Source organism: Xenopus laevis, chromosome 1L, assembly GCF_017654675.1.
Source record: "Xenopus laevis strain J_2021 chromosome 1L, Xenopus_laevis_v10.1, whole genome shotgun sequence".
Lineage (NCBI taxonomy): Eukaryota > Metazoa > Chordata > Amphibia > Anura > Pipidae > Xenopus > Xenopus laevis.
Window position 1 is genome coordinate 88,368,958 of NC_054371.1, and position 19,536 is coordinate 88,388,493.

At 38.4% G+C, this 19,536-nt stretch overlaps 1 protein-coding gene across 1 annotated transcript in view; it reads right to left on the bottom strand.

Annotated features, from left to right (window-relative positions):
• idua.L (alpha-L-iduronidase L homeolog) overlaps nucleotides 1-19,536 on the bottom strand; it is a 70,329-nt gene that overhangs the window by 13,900 nt on the left and 36,893 nt on the right. The window contains 5 exon segments of the mRNA NM_001093562.1: nucleotides 5,872-6,051; nucleotides 7,259-7,461; nucleotides 10,110-10,205; nucleotides 13,941-14,048; nucleotides 14,801-14,874. Coding sequence (NP_001087031.1) covers nucleotides 5,872-6,051; nucleotides 7,259-7,461; nucleotides 10,110-10,205; nucleotides 13,941-14,048; nucleotides 14,801-14,874 — 661 coding nt within the window.

Genomic DNA, 19,536 nt, shown 5'->3' on the forward strand with positions numbered 1-19,536 from the left:
GGTAGCACATGCTTACCACTCACCTTTCTCGAGCCATTCCAGGGGTGTCTCACTGCTGGTTCGGAAAGGGGTGCTGTTTGAATTCTTAGACATTCGCTCAGATTTCTATGGGAGATACCTTGTATTGCACTGCAGGCTGGATAATAGGCTCGTGACACTAGTGAATTTATATTGCCCACCCCCCTTCTCGCTTACTCTACTGGAACATGTCTATAATATCCTTGCCGCATTGCAGGCAGCTCCGCTATGTATTTTTGGGGATTTTAATACCACTTTGGACCCCTCCCTAGACAGAATGGGTACCGCTTCCGGCTCCAGTGCCGGTTTATCTACCTGGGTTGACTCACTAGCACTATTAGAGCTGTGGCGTTGGAAACATCCGCTAGAACGGAAATATTCTTGCTACTCTGCTAGCTATGGGTCCCTTTCACGTCTGGACATGGCCTTGGCATCTGCAGATTTTGCCCAACTAGTTGCCTCTGCTGAGTATTTACCAAGGGCGTTTTCAGACCATGCCCCACTTATGGTGACACTGCTCTCTGCTCCAGATAATGGTCATTCCACCTGGAGACTAAGTCCCCTGTGGCTCTGTCACCCCCGTAGTTAGAGAACGGGCACAAGCGGAATACCTCAATTACTGGGCTCTTAACGAGGGTTCAGCATCCTCTGACATTCTTTGGGAGGCATCCAAAGTGGTAGCTAGGGGGGTGCTAATTAGTGAGATCTCGGCGGCCAGAAGGCAGAGTCAGCTAGATGTTGAGGCAGCACAGGTTGCCCTGGAGGAGGCGGAGGAGGAATATAAGAATGTCCAGTCTGTCTCGAGTCAATCTAGGTTAACCCAAGCCCAAAGGAATCTTGAGCTGGAGCAGACTAAAATAACCAGGAAACGGTTGCTTTATACTTCCCAAAGGGTATTTGACCAAGGGGACAAAGCTGGGAAACTCCTGGCCAGATTGGCGAACACCAGATCAACTCAAACACTTATTCCCAGGATTCGAGATATAGGTGGTGACTTGGTTACTGACCCCAGAGACGTCCTGGCCTGTTTTGCCTCCTACTATGAAACCCTGTATAGCTCTAAGGTCTCCTACACTGGGGAACAGCTTAGTGCCTTTTTGGATTCTATAGATTTCCCTACCTTGACGCTGGAGGAATCTAGTTACCTTGATACCCCTATCACAGAGAGGGAAGTGGCTGATGCAGTTGCGTCCTTGGCGGGTGGGAAGGCCCCGGGTGCTGATGGCTTTCCGTCGGCTTGGTACGCTCTCCATGGCATTCACATAGTACGTCATCTCCATGCTACCCTGCTGGGCTCAATTGAGTCTGGCTCCTTGCCCCCTTCGTTTCACAACGCTATTATAGTCTTGATTCATAAAGGGGACAAGGATCCAGAACTCTGTGATTCATATCGGCCTATTTCGCTCATCAACTCTGATGCGAAGGTCTTTGCAAAAATTTTGGCGACCAGGCTGATGAAAGTCGTTACCTCTATTGTCCACCCGAATCAATCCGGATTCATGCCCGGGAAGTCCACTGCCACTAACCTTAGGAGAGTATTTACCCACATGCAAACTGTTCATGATAATAGCGGGTCCAGAATTATGGTTTCACTCGACGCGGCCAAAGCTTTTGACTCGGTCGAGTGGCCTTTCCTTTGGGAAACACTTAAAAAATTTGGCTTTGGCCCACGTTTCATATCCCTGATTCGGCTCTTATATCAGAAACCTTCGGCCCAGATTAAAATAGGAAACCTGCTCTCCCCACCCTTTCCCCTCTCCCGTGGCACTAGGCAGGGTTGCCCACTATCTCCCCTCCTCTTCGCCATTGCCATAGAACCATTAGCCCTACTTATACGGCAGTGCGAGAACATACGTGGCTACAGGACTGGTCCCCTAGAAGACAAGCTGGCCTTGTACGCGGATGACCTTCTCCTGTTTCTAGCGGATCCGCAGGCCTCTCTATTGACAGCTCTACTGACGCTCCAGAAGTTCGGGCTCTACTCGGGCCTTGTCATTAATAATGATAAATCGGTCATTCTCCCATTAGACACGATTCCCGATCAACCTAGTACTACTCAAGGCCTTCAGTGGGTGTCCAAATTTAAGTACCTTGGGATCCTCATCACGTCTGACTCCTCCATGTATATCGCTGATAACATACAGCCTGTGCTTAGCCAGTTTAGGAGTGCTATGGGAGTCTGGGCTACTCTGCCCTTGACTCTGTGGGGCAGAGTGAATTTATTTAAGATGATCTATCTCCCTAAATTCTTGTATAAACTTCATAACTCCCCAATCTGGATCCCCAAATCTATTTTTCAGAAGATCAACTCAATCCTTATACCCTTTTTATGGGCCAACAAAGTCCCCCGTTTCTCCTGGACTATGCTTACCGCCCCAATTTCTAAAGGTGGTCTGGCACTTCCGAATCTGTATCTTTATTTTCTGGCAAGCCAGATGTATTATATGCACAGCTGGATACACATGGATGAAACGGATACGGGCACTGTACTTCTGGCTCTTAAAGGGATACTGTCATGGGAAAAAAAATTTTTTTCAAAATGAATCAGTTAATAGTGCTGCTCCAGCAGAATTCTGCACTGAAATCCATTTCTCAAAAGAGCAAACAGATTTTTTTATATTCAATTTTGAAATCTGACATGGGGCTAGACATTTTGTCAATTTCCCAGCTGCCCCATGTCATGTGACTTGTGCTCTGATAAACTTCAATCACTCTTTACTGCTGTACTGCAAGTTGGAGTGATTATCACCCCCTCCCTTTTCCCCCCAGCAGCCAAACAAAAGAACAATGGGAAGGTAACCAGATAACAGCTCCCTAACACAAGATAACAGCTGCCTGGTAGATCTAAGAACAACACTCAATCGTAAAAACCCATGTCCCACTGAGACTCCTTCAGTTACATTGAGAAGGAGAAACAGCAGCCTGCCAAAAAGCATTACTCTCCTGAAGTGCAGGCACAAGTCACATGACATGGGGCAGCTGGGAAATTGACAAAATGTCTAGCCCCGTGTCAGATTTCAAAATTTAATATAAAAAAATCTGTTTGCTCTTTTGAGAAATGGATTTCAGTGCAGAATTCTGCTGGAGCAGCACTATTAACTGATTCATTTTGAAAAAAAATTTTTTTCCCATGACAGTATCCCTTTAAGCTGGGCTCATGGGAGGCATTGAGGCATCTTCCTTATAGGAAACTGTGTGATTACACGACCTGCCCGACGACAATCACTACCCCGTTTAGGGCGTGGACCCTCGCCTGTCGCATGGCTGGTCACCCTACACTTGCTCAGTCCCCGTGTACACCGCTCTGGGGTAACTCTCATCTCCCTCACTTTAGGACACTGCAGGATGTCCAGTATTGGCGTGGATTGGGGATTAGGACACTAAATGACCTTCTCATTGACAATGTGTTTCCATCCTTCGCGCAACTGCAGGTTGGAGGGGTTAGGATGCAATTCTATAGGTTTTTGCAGCTACGCCATGCCTTCCACGCACAATTCGGCTTGCTCCCCATTGAATACTCCTCCCCATCAATTGCAACTGTGCTCCATAATCCACAAACGTGCAAGCTCACGTCGCGGCTTTATAGCTCCCTGATTGACTCTGTCCCTCCCCCATTTAATAAGGCCAAACGTAAATGGTTGCTTGTTCTCCCCCACCTTGGCGATGAGCAGTGGGACGATGCTGTTGATGGTTTGTATCGGGACCTTATCTCGATCAGGGATAGGATGGTCCAGTTTAAATTGATACATCAGTTATATTGCTCTCCATTAAAATTGCAGAGGATGGGGGTGAGGTTGGACTCGGTCTGTCCTAAATGTCAAGGGCTTGATGCCTCCTTTTTCCACCTAATTTGGGAATGTCCCTTAATTCATGAGTTCTGGAAGGGTGTGCTACGCTACTTGGTCGATAATGTTGCCTTCCCGAATGTCTTTAGCCCTGAGGTATGCCTATTAGGCCTAGTGGACGACCTTCTCCCGCTTAATAGGTCTAGAACACTGGCTAAAACCCTACTTTTCTATGCTAAGAAAATTATTGTTATGAACTGGATGGGACATACTGCACCGGCTGTGGACCACTGGGTTAACCTGGTTAATAAAGTACTCCCCTCTATTCGACTTACCTACGAAGCTCGAGGTTCCTCTGGGAAGTTTGATGCGGTGTGGTCCCCCTGGCTAGACGTTCATGCTGTTGGGGACGTGGGCATTTAACACACTGTTATAGCTGACGGTCTAAATCCATCTGGTTTTCCGGATCTACTTTGGTCTGTGGTGGGGGTGTGGGACCACTAGCTCTTATTGTTTCTGGATGTGGAGGGTATGTTACTTTGTATATTTTGTTTTTTGCTGCATACGGCTGTCTTGTACTTTTTTCTTTTTCCCTTTTTCTTCTTTTCTTCTTCCCCTTCTTTTTGTTTCTTTATGCCTTTATTGTTTGTATGGAAAATGATAAATAAAAACTTTAAAAAAAAAAAAAAAAAAAAATTGAACCTACTGAGTAAATGTGATAGGAACCTTAGATTGTAAGCTCCACTGGGGCAAGGACTGATGCAAATGACATATAGGGGCTGATTCACTAAAGGTCGATAAAGTGAGTGTTATTTTTAGCATGCCTTAAAAATGTTATCACTTCTTATATTTTTAGAATTGACAATCGATTCACTAAAAGTTAACTTGTCTAACGTAAGAAGTGATATTTTTACGTTCAATTTAGCTGAATTGTGTGCGGTATTTTATAGCATGCGTTATTTTGTGTGTTATTTTAGGGCATTTCATATAGTCACACGTTATTAGTGAAATTTATAGCACCTAAAACATTCGGGATGCCACTGGCAGAGTAGTAGTCTCTTTTTACAGTATTCTAGTCATTCCTTTCCCTAGGATACTTAATATAATTCCATGACACAGAACATAGTGAATTCTGGATCTACCCAAGGTATCATGAAAATGTGTTAGTGGCTGTAGGTAAGGCTCCATATTTGTTGAATAGCCCCAAAAGTCTACCTTGCTATAATGTTAGGACGTTCAAGACAATAACACTTTTTTCACAAAAAGTTTTTTTTGCCTAGTCTGATTTGATGTACTGCTGCAATGAGGAAGAGCCTCCTAGAACATGACTGTGCATCAAAATTGAATATGCCAACTACCTAGATATCTAATCCTGGACTTTATTTCCAGAGATTGTGACCATTTCTATTTTATTCCTGAAATATATATTTACTAGAGCAGCAGTGGGTAGCACTTCTGCCCTACAGCACTGGTGTCCTGGATTAAATTTTAGCCAGGCCACTATTAGCAAGGAGTTTGTATGTTCAAACAGTGACTGTATGGGTTTCTCTTGGGTACACTGATATCCACTCAAACTCCAAAAACACACAGGCAGGTTAAGTGACTTCTAAATGTGGTAGTGTTTTAGATTGTGATATCCATTAGAGCAGGGACTGATGAGAATGATGTATAACATCTGTAATGAGTTGCGGAAATATGACAGCACTATATCAATACCTGGAAAGTAATACAGATTGCTGTTGTACAGGAATTACTTGAAAAACAAGTAATAATAATTGAATGCTTGAGCACTTGAGTATTTTTTTGGGACATCTGCTACATTTTTTAATGCAAATTGTGTAACTGCTCTACTGACTTCAATATAAAAATGGATTAAGCTTGAGATAATTGTGATTGTGTACCCAAGCCAACCAACAAAACACCATAGCACTTACACATTTTATGATGCTGTGATCATGTTTTGACCACACACCATTTTACTTCAGGTTTTGACCACAAACCATTCACTTTACACAATAACTGTTCTGCACTATGAAAATTAGTACAAAACTAGTACAAAAGCCCCTACCTTTACTACCATGGCTGCATATGTGACATCACCCCTCCATGACTGTGGGGTGGACCATCCTACCAATGGATCTGCCTCATCATTGTATATAGGAACATTTTTGAAAAGTGGGAAACGTTCCTGAATTTCATTCACTGTCTCCATTTCTTGCTCCAGTATGTAAAAAGAACCTCCAGCTCCCTGTGAAACACAAATAATAAAATCTAACAATATATTTACCCAACATAATCAGTTTATAATATAGCTAAAGTTGAAGATTTTCTCCTTCACTTAAGCATACTTGTAACTGATTCTATAAAAAAAATATCAATACTGTGCCACAGTTATGCCAGCAGATGGCAGTCTGGAAACGGAAGATAAATATACAGAAATAAGTTAAAAAGGATGAACTACCAAATCCAAAGAATTTGTGATGATGGCAAAAGACACATGCAAATAAGGTTTAAAAATGTACCATTATATAGCACGTACTTTAAAGATCAAATAATTATACTTTTTTTTAAAGAGGTAAATTATAGCTCTCAAAAATATAGTCTCAAATTTGCATTCATATTGTTGCAGAGACCAATACAGAATATACTTAGAAAGTTCTACATGGAAGGACAATTAAATTCAGTAATTCAGTGTGAGTTGTGCATCCCTACATGACAGAAATGTTAAAACAAAGTACTGGTATAAGGTAAAGTGGCCATCTGTCAGGGCCAGGAGTGGTAAGAAGCAAGTTGAGCAAATCGTTACATAAATACAAATTTCTTTGTGAGACTGTGTAGGAAAAAAATGTCACCAGATTCATTAAGAATTCTTACAGGTAAGAGACCTATTATCCAGGACCTGGGGTTTTCTGGAAAATGGATCTTTCCATGATTTGGTCCTCTATAACGTAAATCTACTAAAAACTATTTAAACATAAATTATAATTGAGATCAAGTACAAGAAACTGCATTATTATTACTGACCAAAAGGAAATCTTTTTTAAACATTTGAATTATATTATTAAAATGGAGTCTATGGGAGATGGCCTACCCGTAATTTTGAGCTTTCTGAATGGTTTCTGGATAATGGATCCTATATCTGTACTACCTGTTTTGTTTAAAGGAGAGGGCATTTTTAGTAGCTTAATGCACAAAATATCTTAATGTTTTTTATTTATTAATAATGGGTAAATGCAGAGCATCTACTGTCCATTTAAACTAAAGGATAAATTTAGCTCAGAACTGGTCACAGGAAATATGCCCTATTTAGACCTATAGACCTATTTATTTTATTATTTAACAAATTAAGTAAAACATTTTGATACACTATGGCATCACCACGTTTTTAAAGACAGACATCACAAAGCATTCAAACTCTTATGTTAGCATATTTAGATCTTTGGTTTTGCACTAACCTTTTTATGCAGAGCTATGTAGTCAAGTCTCACCCTTTTTTCACCAGTAAAATAATTGGTCCCATTGTAGCAGTGTTCTAGAAGGCTCCAACAGATTGGGGATCTAGGTGGTGATCTACAGGAATCGCCAGGGCCTCCAAATTTTAGCAATGGACTTGCCTGCTTTAACCCCTCAGAGCAAGCATCATAGTAGTTGTGAAAACCTGTTTAATCAGAATATATTTACTGTCAATAAATGATATACAGCTATGGAATGTTGTGAATTTTTAAGTTAAACTGAAAGCATCATGGAGACAAGTATATCACTATGACTTATATGTTCCTAAAATGTGCTTGTTTGTATGTTTAAAAATCAATAAATGTCTTGTAGTTCAGCAGTTTCAAAGACCCTATAGGGGCACATTTATTTAAGTGTGAATTTTTGCGCAACTACGTCAGATGTTATTTTGTGATGAATATGAGTATTCATCAAGATGCACAATTACATCTCAGCAAAAGAAAGTTGGCATACTTTCTTCAGCACTGATTTTTTGGTGCAAAAATGTTATAACTAATTTTCTCTAGTGTTACTTCCTTCCTAGCGAAACTTCGTAAACGTACGTACGCTTACAACAATTTAAATTCAGTGGGTATATAAAGGTCATACGTATATATTTATTAGTGATGTTGGTTAATTGCTGTAAGTGACCACTTCTTATTAAAAATGTCCAAGGAAGCAAAAGGAAGACAGAGATCTTCTATTGTTCTAGGCCAGTGCTGTCCAACTGGCGGCCCACAACCACCCCTTGTGTGGCCCCCCCCATATGAAAGTCTGCCTGCTATGTCTGCTTACTATGTTCATTACAGAGATTAACTGGCTGCTGCATTGTTTACACCTCAAAATCAGATTATAAACTCATGCATTGTTAACGCATGTAAAGCCACTGCATTGTTCACACTCCCCTCTATTGTTCACATCCCTAAAGCCGTGTACTGTTCACATCTCAGACCCAGACTGAAAGTGCCCACTTTCTTCATTTGTTCACACTTCATACAAAATATTGGAGGGGCACCAGCACTGTGTTACAGTATGAAGTACATCTTCGAGTGGTCATGATAGGTTTCCCTGTGTCCTGCACTGTTTTGCCTTCCCTATGCTTTCTGTGTGTACTATATTCTGCCTGCTCTATGCTTTCTGTGTGGGCCATACTCGGCCTGCCCTATGCTCCCTGTATCTGCTATCGCCTGGCAAAATGCAGTGAAAGTTCTCCAGCAACATGGTAATTTGCTAGTGAAGTGTGTTGCTTGACTTTCAGGTGATTCGCAAATTCACAATTCGCTCTTTAGTAAATGTGCCCCTATGGATTGTTCAGGCCGAAGCCCATGATTTAGTATCCAAATTGAAACTAGGCTGTAATGCCTTAAGTATTGGCATAAATATTCCTTTTTCCTGTTAGTATTCCCAGTAATGTTTTCTCTAAGCAGTACATTTATGCTCCCACAAGTGAATTCACATTTTTAAAAACCTCTGTTTGCTTATTTATTAAAAAATCTGAATTAAAAAAAACTTGATTTAATAAAATAGTGGACAAAAACTTGAATACCTTGAATTTCTGAGTTTACAAGCTCAACATTTTTTTGAAAACCGCTAATTAAATTAGTAGTTTACATTTTGCTTAGGACAGCTTCCATTGACTTCTACATGACCTCGCTTTTAGATGCCAAAGTTCTACATTCGAGTAATTTAGTAATTAATTAGACCCACACAGTTCTTAAAAGCTGCAAGCAAAATTTTTTTGTGTACACAGGCAAAGGCTGTGGAAGGAAATCTCCTCTCCTGCAGGTGATGAAGCTCCTGGCAATACCTGCCCATTACGGATGGGCAAATTTTTTTGCCTCGTTTTGCTGAAAAAACTTTTGTGGCGGTGTGTGTAAAAAAAAAAAAGAGGTGCGCCAAAAAAATGTAGCCACGCAACAAAATTATTTTGACACCCATAGACTTTAATGGTCGTCTGTGGCATTTTGCCGGCAGCGAATTTTTGGCGAAACGAAACGGGTCAAATTCGCCCATCCCTACTGCCCATCACATTTGATTAAATTGCTGAATGTAAAACACACTATGGGGCAGATTTATTACAGTTCCAGTTGCGTTTTCCATTAATTCAAGTTTTCTAGGTTTTTTGTGGTCAAAAATAAATTTTTCGAGTTGAAAAAACTCTACACAGTCTGGTAACCTTTGACAGTAACAAAAAAATCCATATTTTCAATAACTGTATTCCTACCTTAAAAAAGACTTCAACTGAAGTAGGAGTAAAGTATAAAGGAGTAAAGTATATTGTTATAATATTTCTCTAATATATATCAAAGTGTTCTGTATGCCAAAAGCTCTTAGGCACAATGGGTAAAACAAGACTGGGAGAAAACTGAGTAGATGTGTACTATAGGTTAAGCATAAGCAGTGGAGGTATGAGGAAAATACTCTTGATTTCAAAAGAATTCAGCTCTGTTATTTCCTATTACATGAAAAGTTTGGCCAGATAGAAATCTGATGTCTGATCTCTGTTTGTGCCTATCTTTGGTACCTTGTAAAACTTGTCCTTTCACTCTTATTTCCTGTTGCAAAAATGTAGTATTTCTAGCACACCTTAAGTACATTATTTTTCTTATACATTATAATTGTGAAAAATGTTTCATGCATTATTCAATCACCATAGTGCTGTATAGCAAATCATGTCACACTATTTGCTAAAATCCATAAATTATACAGTATGTCTAGACATACCCACACAGTTTGCTCAAATTATTATGACAAACAAGCAATAAAATTATGCAAAACTAAAACAATGAATAGAAGAAATATTTCTGACTTAACCATTGACAGTCATGGAAACATTGTCAAAGTCATGATTATCTGGTTCATTCCATGTTTCAAAATTCCACTGAGAAACTTGTAGCAATCCATATTTTTCTGTAAAGCCAAACAAAATAGAGTTTTATAGACTCTGAAGCAAAGTTTATGGGGCAACGTGTGTTATGTTTTTTACATGAATCATTAACAAGCACTAGCATGAAAATAAACTTATATATATACCATAATGTAGTAAAAATATAAACAGAATTTTTTTTTAACAATGCAGTGTATCTTCCTGTGTACAAAAAGTGATTTAATGAGATCTTTATAAAAAAAACTGATAGGTCTACAAAAAAATCTGAAAACCTCTAAAAATTTAGTTTTTCGGCAATTAGCAAAAAAGTTCGGCAATTAGCAAAAAAAGTGATACATCAGATCAGTGCAACTCCCACTGCTTTGTGTTTTGTGTATTAGAGTTTACCATAAATCTTGAATAAAGATAATAAAATATTACTTTATACAGAAAAAAAAACTGATTTGTGAAAAAAATAGAATTTTGAATGTTAGTGAATAGGCCACCTAGTGTATTCTCTGTTTCTCCCCCTAGGCAAAAAGTTTGTGATTGCCATGTTTTATACAACTTCTAGTTTAATAGTTTCCTACTTTTCTACAGTAGCATAATCTGTCAACATATATTACTGCTAACAGAAAGACAGAATACTTGACTGCATAGCACAGTCTTGGCATTCCAGCAATTTGAAAATGTAATACAACCTTGAACGTTAATGCAAAAGGGGTTATTTTTTGCTACTTGGCATGAAGGCAACACTGATGTGCTAATAGGCAAACACACCTAAAGGACTTTTGCACTTATGTTCTACACACCCAGTTATGTGGATGAGAAATCACAACTCATGGATGCCAGTTAATCATTGGAGCCAAGCCTTCAAGTTTAATGAAAACAAAATGTCTCCATGTTTAAAAAAAAACTTTCATGTATTAAGGTTGTATTTCTAATAATAATAATATAATATAATAATTGTTATATTATAGGAAGTGTCTTCCTAATAAAATAACAATGAAAGCATTCATAATATCTGTACAAGGTGGCGGTACATGGAACATTTTCTAACTGGACCAGTAATGTTAATGAAGTCCCGCACAGGTCTTTCCCTGACCCTTGATTTTTGAACTTGATTATTAATAAGCTTAAGAAATATGTAGAATTCTGAAAAAATGTCATTGAAACTGAACGTAAAATGTCTCTATTATTCCCAAAAAATATTACAAGATGTTTTTGTTGTTGTTGTTTTTTTGTGTGACTGTGCTGTAGAGCTGACACATATCCTCAGGTTTTCTCTAACTACTGCACATGGAATTGGTCTGGAAAATGCAGAATTTCCTCCAGTATCACTCAGTAACTGTGTCATATGTCCTTTTCATTCCATTAGAGGACAAAGTGTGTGTCCTTATAAATGTGATGCACTATAAGTTTACAAAAACACCGTAATTTATACCTCTCAGGTCAAGCATGCCTGGTTTAGAATGGTTTACTGCTCAGTCAATACTAGGGGGCACATTTACTAAGGGTTGAATATCGAGGGTTAATAAACCCTCGAATTCGACCCGCGAAGTAAAATCCTTCAAATTCCAATATCGAATTCAAAGGATTTTGCGCAAATACTATGATCGATCGATCAAAGTAAAAATAGTTCGATCGGACAAAGAAATCCTTCTAAACGAACGATTCGAAGGATTTTAATCGATCGATCGAAGGATTTTTCTTCGATCAAAAAACCTTAGAAAACTGATGGGGAAGGTCCCCATAGGCTAACATTGTACCTCGGTACAAGTAGACAATGTTTTTTTGTAAAGAGACAGTACTTCAACTCGAATGGTCGAATGGTAGAATAGTCAAACGATTTTTACTTTGAATCATTCGAATCGAAGTCGAAGGTCGTAGTAGCCTAATCGATGGTCGAAGTACCCAAAAAAATACTTTGAAATTCAAAGTTTTTTTTACTTTGAATCCTTCACTTGAGCTTAGTAAATGTGCCCCTAGGTGTTCATTATTTTGATTATCATTAAATTTAGCTCACCAACAAATACATGTTTGTGTTTTAAGTTATATCTACCTATGTTGATAGAATGCAATGCTCTTAAAATACAGAACTATATAAATAATGAATATGGATTGATTTGCCACTAACCACTGACATTTAGACCCAGATAGCAAACTATCTACTAGCTCTCTCCTCCTGGATGAACGATTGTCACCCCAAGCTCAACTTGGCAAAAACTGAGCTCATGGTCTTCCCACTCAAACCTAGCCCATCTCTTCCATTCACCATTATTATTGATATCATGACCATTACCACTGTTAACTCAGCTTGCTGCTTCAACCAGTCTCTCTCCTTCTTTAATCATATTAATACTACTGCAAAAACCTGCCATTTCCTCCTTTGCAACATAGTTATGATACACTCCTTTCTTTCACAAACAAAAGCCAAAACACTAATCTATGCACTTTTCCTATCCGGTTTAGACTATTGCAATCTCGTACTACCTGGTCTTTCTGACTCTCTCCCCTCCAACTGATCGCAAACTCCACTACCAGGATCCTTCTGCTCTCTCCCAAGAGGAAACCTGTCCAACCCCTGCTAAAATTCTTAGCATGGCTGCCTGTTAGGCAAAGGATAGCATATAAAATACTTCTGATAACATTCAAAGCCCTTCACTCCTCACTAAATCTCTTCACTTGTCTCACTGTACGTTCCTGGCCATCTGCCCCACTCCTCTCAGAGCCACCTTCTTTTTGCTCCATCCACTTCCATTAACACCTCTTGTCTCAAATCTTTCTATCTTGCTGCTCCTTACCTCTGGAATTCCATCCCTGAATTCCTCCATAAGGAGTGTTCTCCCAATCTCTTCAAGAAAAAAAACTAAGAGTCTAGGGGGTATATTTATCAAAGAGTGAAGTTAATAGTGAAGTTCCGCCACTAGAGTGAAATGCCGCCACTCCCTATTTATTTCTATGGGATTTTTAAAGGCGTATTCATCAAAGGGTGAACTTTCACTTTCACCCATTGATAAAATCCCATAGAAATGAATTGAGAGCTGCGGAATTTCACTCTAGTGGCGGAACTTCACTCTTTGATGAATTTACCCCTATGTAATGGAGCACTAGAACATATGTCTAGTCCTAGTACCTATTGGACAATGCCTTTCCCCCTCCAATTTGTGCCTGTATGTTAGACACCCACCCACTTACACTGTAAGCTCTATGGGGCAGGGACCTCCTTCCTACTGTGGCTCTTACCACATAGCACTTAATCTCTATATCCTTATTGAGCTCTGCGTACTATTCATTGTATTTATTGTCTGACTTGTTCTCCTTATGTGTATTTTTACTGTGTACTTTTACTTATATTGTACTTTTATGCATTGTACAGCGCTGTGGCTCCTTAACAGTGCTGTACAAATAAAGTTATACATATATATAATGCATGTCAAAGCTGGCACAATAGCTACATAAAACAAAATGTTTGATGTAGAATATAGGCCATGACACATATCATATCTCTTATCCAGCAACCAGATATTCAAAAAGCTCAGTTACTGAAAGACCATTTCCCATGGAGTAAATTTGAAGGACATTTTTGTAAACTTATTTTCTTTTTCGTCAACAATAGTTGCAGTACCAAACAGTAAATCCCAACTAAGCTAGCTTTGATCTATCCAGTTGGGTTCATTTACTATAAAATTCTCTTTCCAGAAAACCATCGGCATTAAGAATTCCATATAATCAATACCATACCTGTAACATGAAAATGAAATATATTCCATGCTTACTGATGTATCTTTGAGCTGTCATAAATACCAGGTTCCTCCATTCCATCACTTGATGTTTATCTTCAAAATCAGTAAAATATCCAGATGGGCTACCCATCAGTTCAAAACCTTGAATACCAAAAAATTGAATACCAGTTTAAAATTAATTTGAAATGTTTTGTGGTTTATTATTATTAATCACCATATTCAATAAATGCACTGAGGGGTCTATGTATTATGCTGTGTAAAAAGTGAAGTGAAACATTACCGGTGATATTGGTCATAGCAATCAGATCTTTGCTTTTGTTTTCAAACTGTTGAAATCTAACTGCTGATTGGTTGCTCTGAGCAACATCACTGGTAATGCTTTACTCCACTTTTTGCACAGCATGATAAATAGGCCCCTTATGTGTCCTGGTGCAGTAACCAAATGTGATTCTTTGTGAAAATAGATAACCAGTAGATGCAATTGGTTATTGTGGGTTACTGTACTTGGGCCAGCTTAGTGAGGTTGATTAACGATTCTACTTGAGGCTGATAGCCCATTGGGTGCTTTTTTCAACAGCCAAAGGGTGTTTTTTGACCACCACTGTAATTAGACAAAAACCAACAGTGGTGTTCCAAACATCAGTTTCCTCTTGTCATCAGGCAGCACCAATAGATTAGAACAGGGAAGTGGTGACAGCTTGATGGGAAGTGTTCACCTCTGTTTCTGTCTGATTTCAGTTGCAGTTAAAATACAGCATGGGTCATAGCCCTAAGACTATTAATATTTGAACATTATTAAAGCAATTGATTTTACAATGTATTTATATCACAGCATGAAGAAGTTTAGTAACCAATAGTGTATTCATTCAGTTAAAACATGAACAGCTTCTCACCTGGCACCAAGCCATTTGCCATAAGAAGATCCATAAATGTATCAAGTTTTGTAAAGTCATACTGTAGATTCCCTCTGTTAGCCAACAAAAAAATTAATGAAAAGACAACAATTAAGACAGAATGGACATCAACATCTGCTTAAAGAGACCCAATAAATGTAGTGTTCAAACCACTAATATTTTCATATCTTTTGTATTTATTTGGCTATTGACAGATAATTTGCTTAGAAACTCAATCCTGTCTCCTTTCCACTAAATGATTGCAGTGGTTATCCCAATATAAACAGAACACACTCTGTAATATATTTATCTCCCTAGAAGTATATTATATCTTGCTATGTTTATTATTATTATTAACATGTATTTATATAGTGCCAATATATTGCGTAGCACTGTAAAGTAAATGTGATTATACAACTGAATCACATGAATTATATACATAGAACATATGGAGTTACATATTAGGGATACACCGAATCCACTATTTTGGATTTGGCCAAACCCTCGAATACTTTAGGGGTGGAAAGGGGAAAACATTTTTTACTTCCATGTTTTGTGACAAAAAGTCATGCAATTTCCCTCCCGCCCTAATTTGCATATGCAAATTAGGATTTGTATTCGGTTCGGCCGTGCAGAAGGATTTGGCCGAATCCTGCTTACACATCCCGAATCCTGTATTTGGTGCATCCCTATTACATATGTTACATATTGTCCACATCTTTAGCCACTGCAGCTGAACTACAACTCCAAAAGGTCCATGATAGCAGGGTAAATATAAAACATTTTGAATTCCTACCACTTTTTTTCAAAAAAAAATTTTTTTAATTTAGTTGTATGTTATTTATGGGAAACTTCTGAAAAAAATAATTCTTCTCTAGTGCCTAAAAATAATTTTAATGTTATGCAAGGTAGTTCTGAACTTAACAAAAATATTATCCTTTTGAAAGTGTTATTCTATACCCTAAGGTTGTAGGCAAGTGAGCATATCCAACTATTAAAGTTTTAAAAACATTAAACTATATTTTGATATGGTTGAAATTCGATTACAATATAACTTTAATGAAAGTAATAATTCCTAAAACCACAAAGGATTATGTTTTGTTTATAAATAATAAAACAAAAATATTCTGGAACGTTAATCTTGAATCTGCCATTTAGGAAGCCTAAACCATGAGGGCTCATTTACAAACATTAGGACATCCAAGTCAGGGGTTATATATAGGGTTCACTTACCACCAGGAGTACAACAAATCTTGCCTCCCTGTATGGACTGTAATGGATGTAGTTTTACTGTCCCTGGTGCTCCTGCACTTGTACCCATAGCATTGGTACACAAGCTTGATAGAATATATGATTTCAATACACATGCACATATAATCTAAATGTTGAGGGAACTTTTACAACCACAACAGATCATAAACTGGCCCTATGGTCAGATACCATAGTCTTTGACCTGCAAGGAGGACCACTGTTTAGATAGACGGACATTCCTGTAAAGCACTGAACTATTTGCCAATGATGAGAATAATTGACCAGTGACACAGCAAAATGCTTTTTTCATTGTACAACTAAAATAAATGTTCCCTGGTCTAATGCAATTTCCAGGTTGTGTGTCATGGAACACTGACTAGTAATAATCTGGACTTTATACATACATTTGTGCATATGTGTCTAATATACACATACAACTCATGATTAGACTGCTTTTGCACCACTAAAGCAAATTATTTGAATAAGCATGATACTTATAAAAAGCTTATACCTGTAGAAGAAATGTATGATAGAAACACTGAACTGTCAATGCAAGAAATGAACTGTCTGTACAAACAAACGAGAACACCAAATAATTTATGCTTATTAACTAATTATTAAAAATTAATACAGACTATTGTTATACAAATCTAAGCCTTCCCTAGCAGGATTTTGAACCCTTATTGGTTGAAGGGAGCTTCCATATTTATAAAAGATGACAGAGCTACTCTTTACCCAACATTTTAGAACTCCCCATGTTTAAATCTGGTAACTAGCAATAAAAAAGTTACCTTGTCCTGGTGTGCACTGGGTAACATATTTAGGTCTATTAAAACAACTTAATTTTGTGTCTTTGAAAAAAGACACACATCCACATAACTTTATGATTATTTAAACCTGCCTAACTGCTAGTTAATCCAAAGGAAGGCAAAAAAAAGGCCCCTATGAAGTCAATTTGCATCAGAGGCATAAAAAAACCTTCCTGAGCCCCCTAACAGCCCTTGGGTCAAATTTGTAATAAGAGGTATTTTCAATAACTCTGTATTTCACTTGCTAAAAAGGTATGTGCTGCTCCAGCAGAATTCTACACTGAAATCCAATTTCTAAAATAGCAGAAATATTTTTTATATTTAATTTTGAAACTTGGCACAGGGCTAGACATATTGTCAGTTTCCCAGGTTCCCTCAGGTCATGTGACTTGTGCTCTGAAAAACTTCAGTCACTTTTTACTGCTATACTGCAAGTGGGAGTGATATCACTCCATTCCTTACCTCCCCAGCAGCCCATCAGCAGCCTATGAACAGAACAATGGGTAGCTAAGCAGATAGCAGCTACCTGACACTTCTGTTGAAGTATTAAGGTGGCCATACACGGGCAGATAAAGCTGCCGATATCGGTCATTTGGACCGATTTGACAGCTTATCTGCCCGTGTATGGGGGCTTTCGACGGGTCATCCCGATCGATATCTGGCCACGATATCGATCGGGAAGGTTGGATTTTTACCCGACCGACCCGTCGGAGCCGCTTGGCGCATCGTAATTCGATCGTTCGGCCATATGGCCGAACGCTCAAATTACCCCCGATATAGCCACGCAGTTTATAGTGGCATATCGGGAAAGATCCGCTCATTTGGCGATGTCGCCAAACGAGCGGATCTTTAAGTCTATGGCCACCTTTAGTTTGTATTGCTAAAATGCCCCACCTAGTGGTAAACATGATAATATCACCAAAGCAGGAAAACCCCTGCTGCTTTTTCCTGCTTGGGTGCTATTACATCAGTCAAAAGAGAACAAATTACGAATAAAAATTTGCATGTCGCAGTGTAATATTCTTCATTAGGCTTATTGCATTGAGAATCTTAATTGCTCATTGCAAACCTTTAACACCTGCTTGACGGTGGCATAAACCTTTGGAGCAATAGTAACAACTTTTTATTACATACACTGCGCACTATATAATTCACAATTGCTATCCAAAGTGTAACCAAAGTGTAAGCAAAGGCAAAATTGTTCACTTTGCGAACATTTATTCGCATTGTGAACGAATTGCAAATGATTTTTGTGTTAGTGACCAATAGTACATTCCCCCCAAAAGGTATTGAAATGATATATATATTGAGACCTGTCTTAAAGTTGTGGGCCTTTTCCTTTGATAACTTCACTAAGCATATATGTGGCCCATAATGGGCGTGTTATGAATGTTTACAACTAGGGGCATATTTATTATGCTGTGTAAAATAAATGGTAAATTTATCAACGTGTGTTTTATTTTATGCCATGCGAACACCAGATTTTCAGATGTTAGTTTACAATGCTTCACACCTTTGTAAAAGAAACTACCAGCGCAAGTTACTCAAGTTACTAAAGACAAAACAGTCTGATGTCTGGAAAGCATGTCAATTACTCTTCTACAAATCAATATCAAGGCAATAAAGAACAAAAATGATCATTAGCAATTAAACGTAGAATCTTGGTACACAAACTACAGTATTACAAAGGTGAAAGAGTATAACTTAGGAAGGATAAAAGTTATATAATCAATACATTCTTATTGCGATGAGTTCATAAAGGTTACATGATATGTATAGCAAGAGGTAATCATGAGATATTTGTTTCATTTATGTATATTTTCAGGAGGAAATTAATAAGTATTTCCAAAAGCAATTTATCATTGGTTGCCATTGAAAGCTCCTTACAGTCTACCCCCCTCCGCCAAATGCGCAGTTCACATTCTCATATAGCGTGCAAAGCATCTCCAGTGGGCTCTACTGGGGGAATACCAAACCCACTGCTCCCCCGATAGTTACCCCACTGAATTCCACTTTAAAATACCAGAATACTTCCCAGATAGTGCCATGGTAAGATTAAAATTCAGTACCCCATAACTGCAAGGTAACATTGCTACTACAAGGGATGTTGTAAACTGCTACAGCACTGTCAGGCAGAATGCAGTGGTCACTAATTCTTTACCCACAAGTCATTGCATCAAAGCTGGATTCATGAAAAAATTCTGCCTGTGGTAGACAAAGGCACTGACATGCAAAGCAAGCACCCATTAAACACCCCCTGATTAACAACACAAGCATATGCCACAGGCAGATCATTCTCAATTTAGCTGAAATGGATACTGGCCTTGAATTTTTTTTGATGTTTTTCATAGGTCTATCAGTTGAACTTGTAAATCTCTTGCAGTTTCTGGCATTCTGGAATAGGAATCCACTGGCACATGAAACAGATTTACATGTACTGTAGTTCTTACTGAAGAAGCTCATTATATTGAACATGTTCCCATTTAAGTAACTTATTCTTAAACCCTGGTTTAATATTTCATTCACATGGAAATATTTACTAAGTTAAATTAGTGCAACCCATGTAGTAATTTTACAGGTTTGACTAAAAGGGATAACTTTCTAAAGATGATAAAGAACCCTGGAAGGCCAGAGCCATTAGGCCCTTTTTTGTTAGCAGGACTACCTGTCCGACTG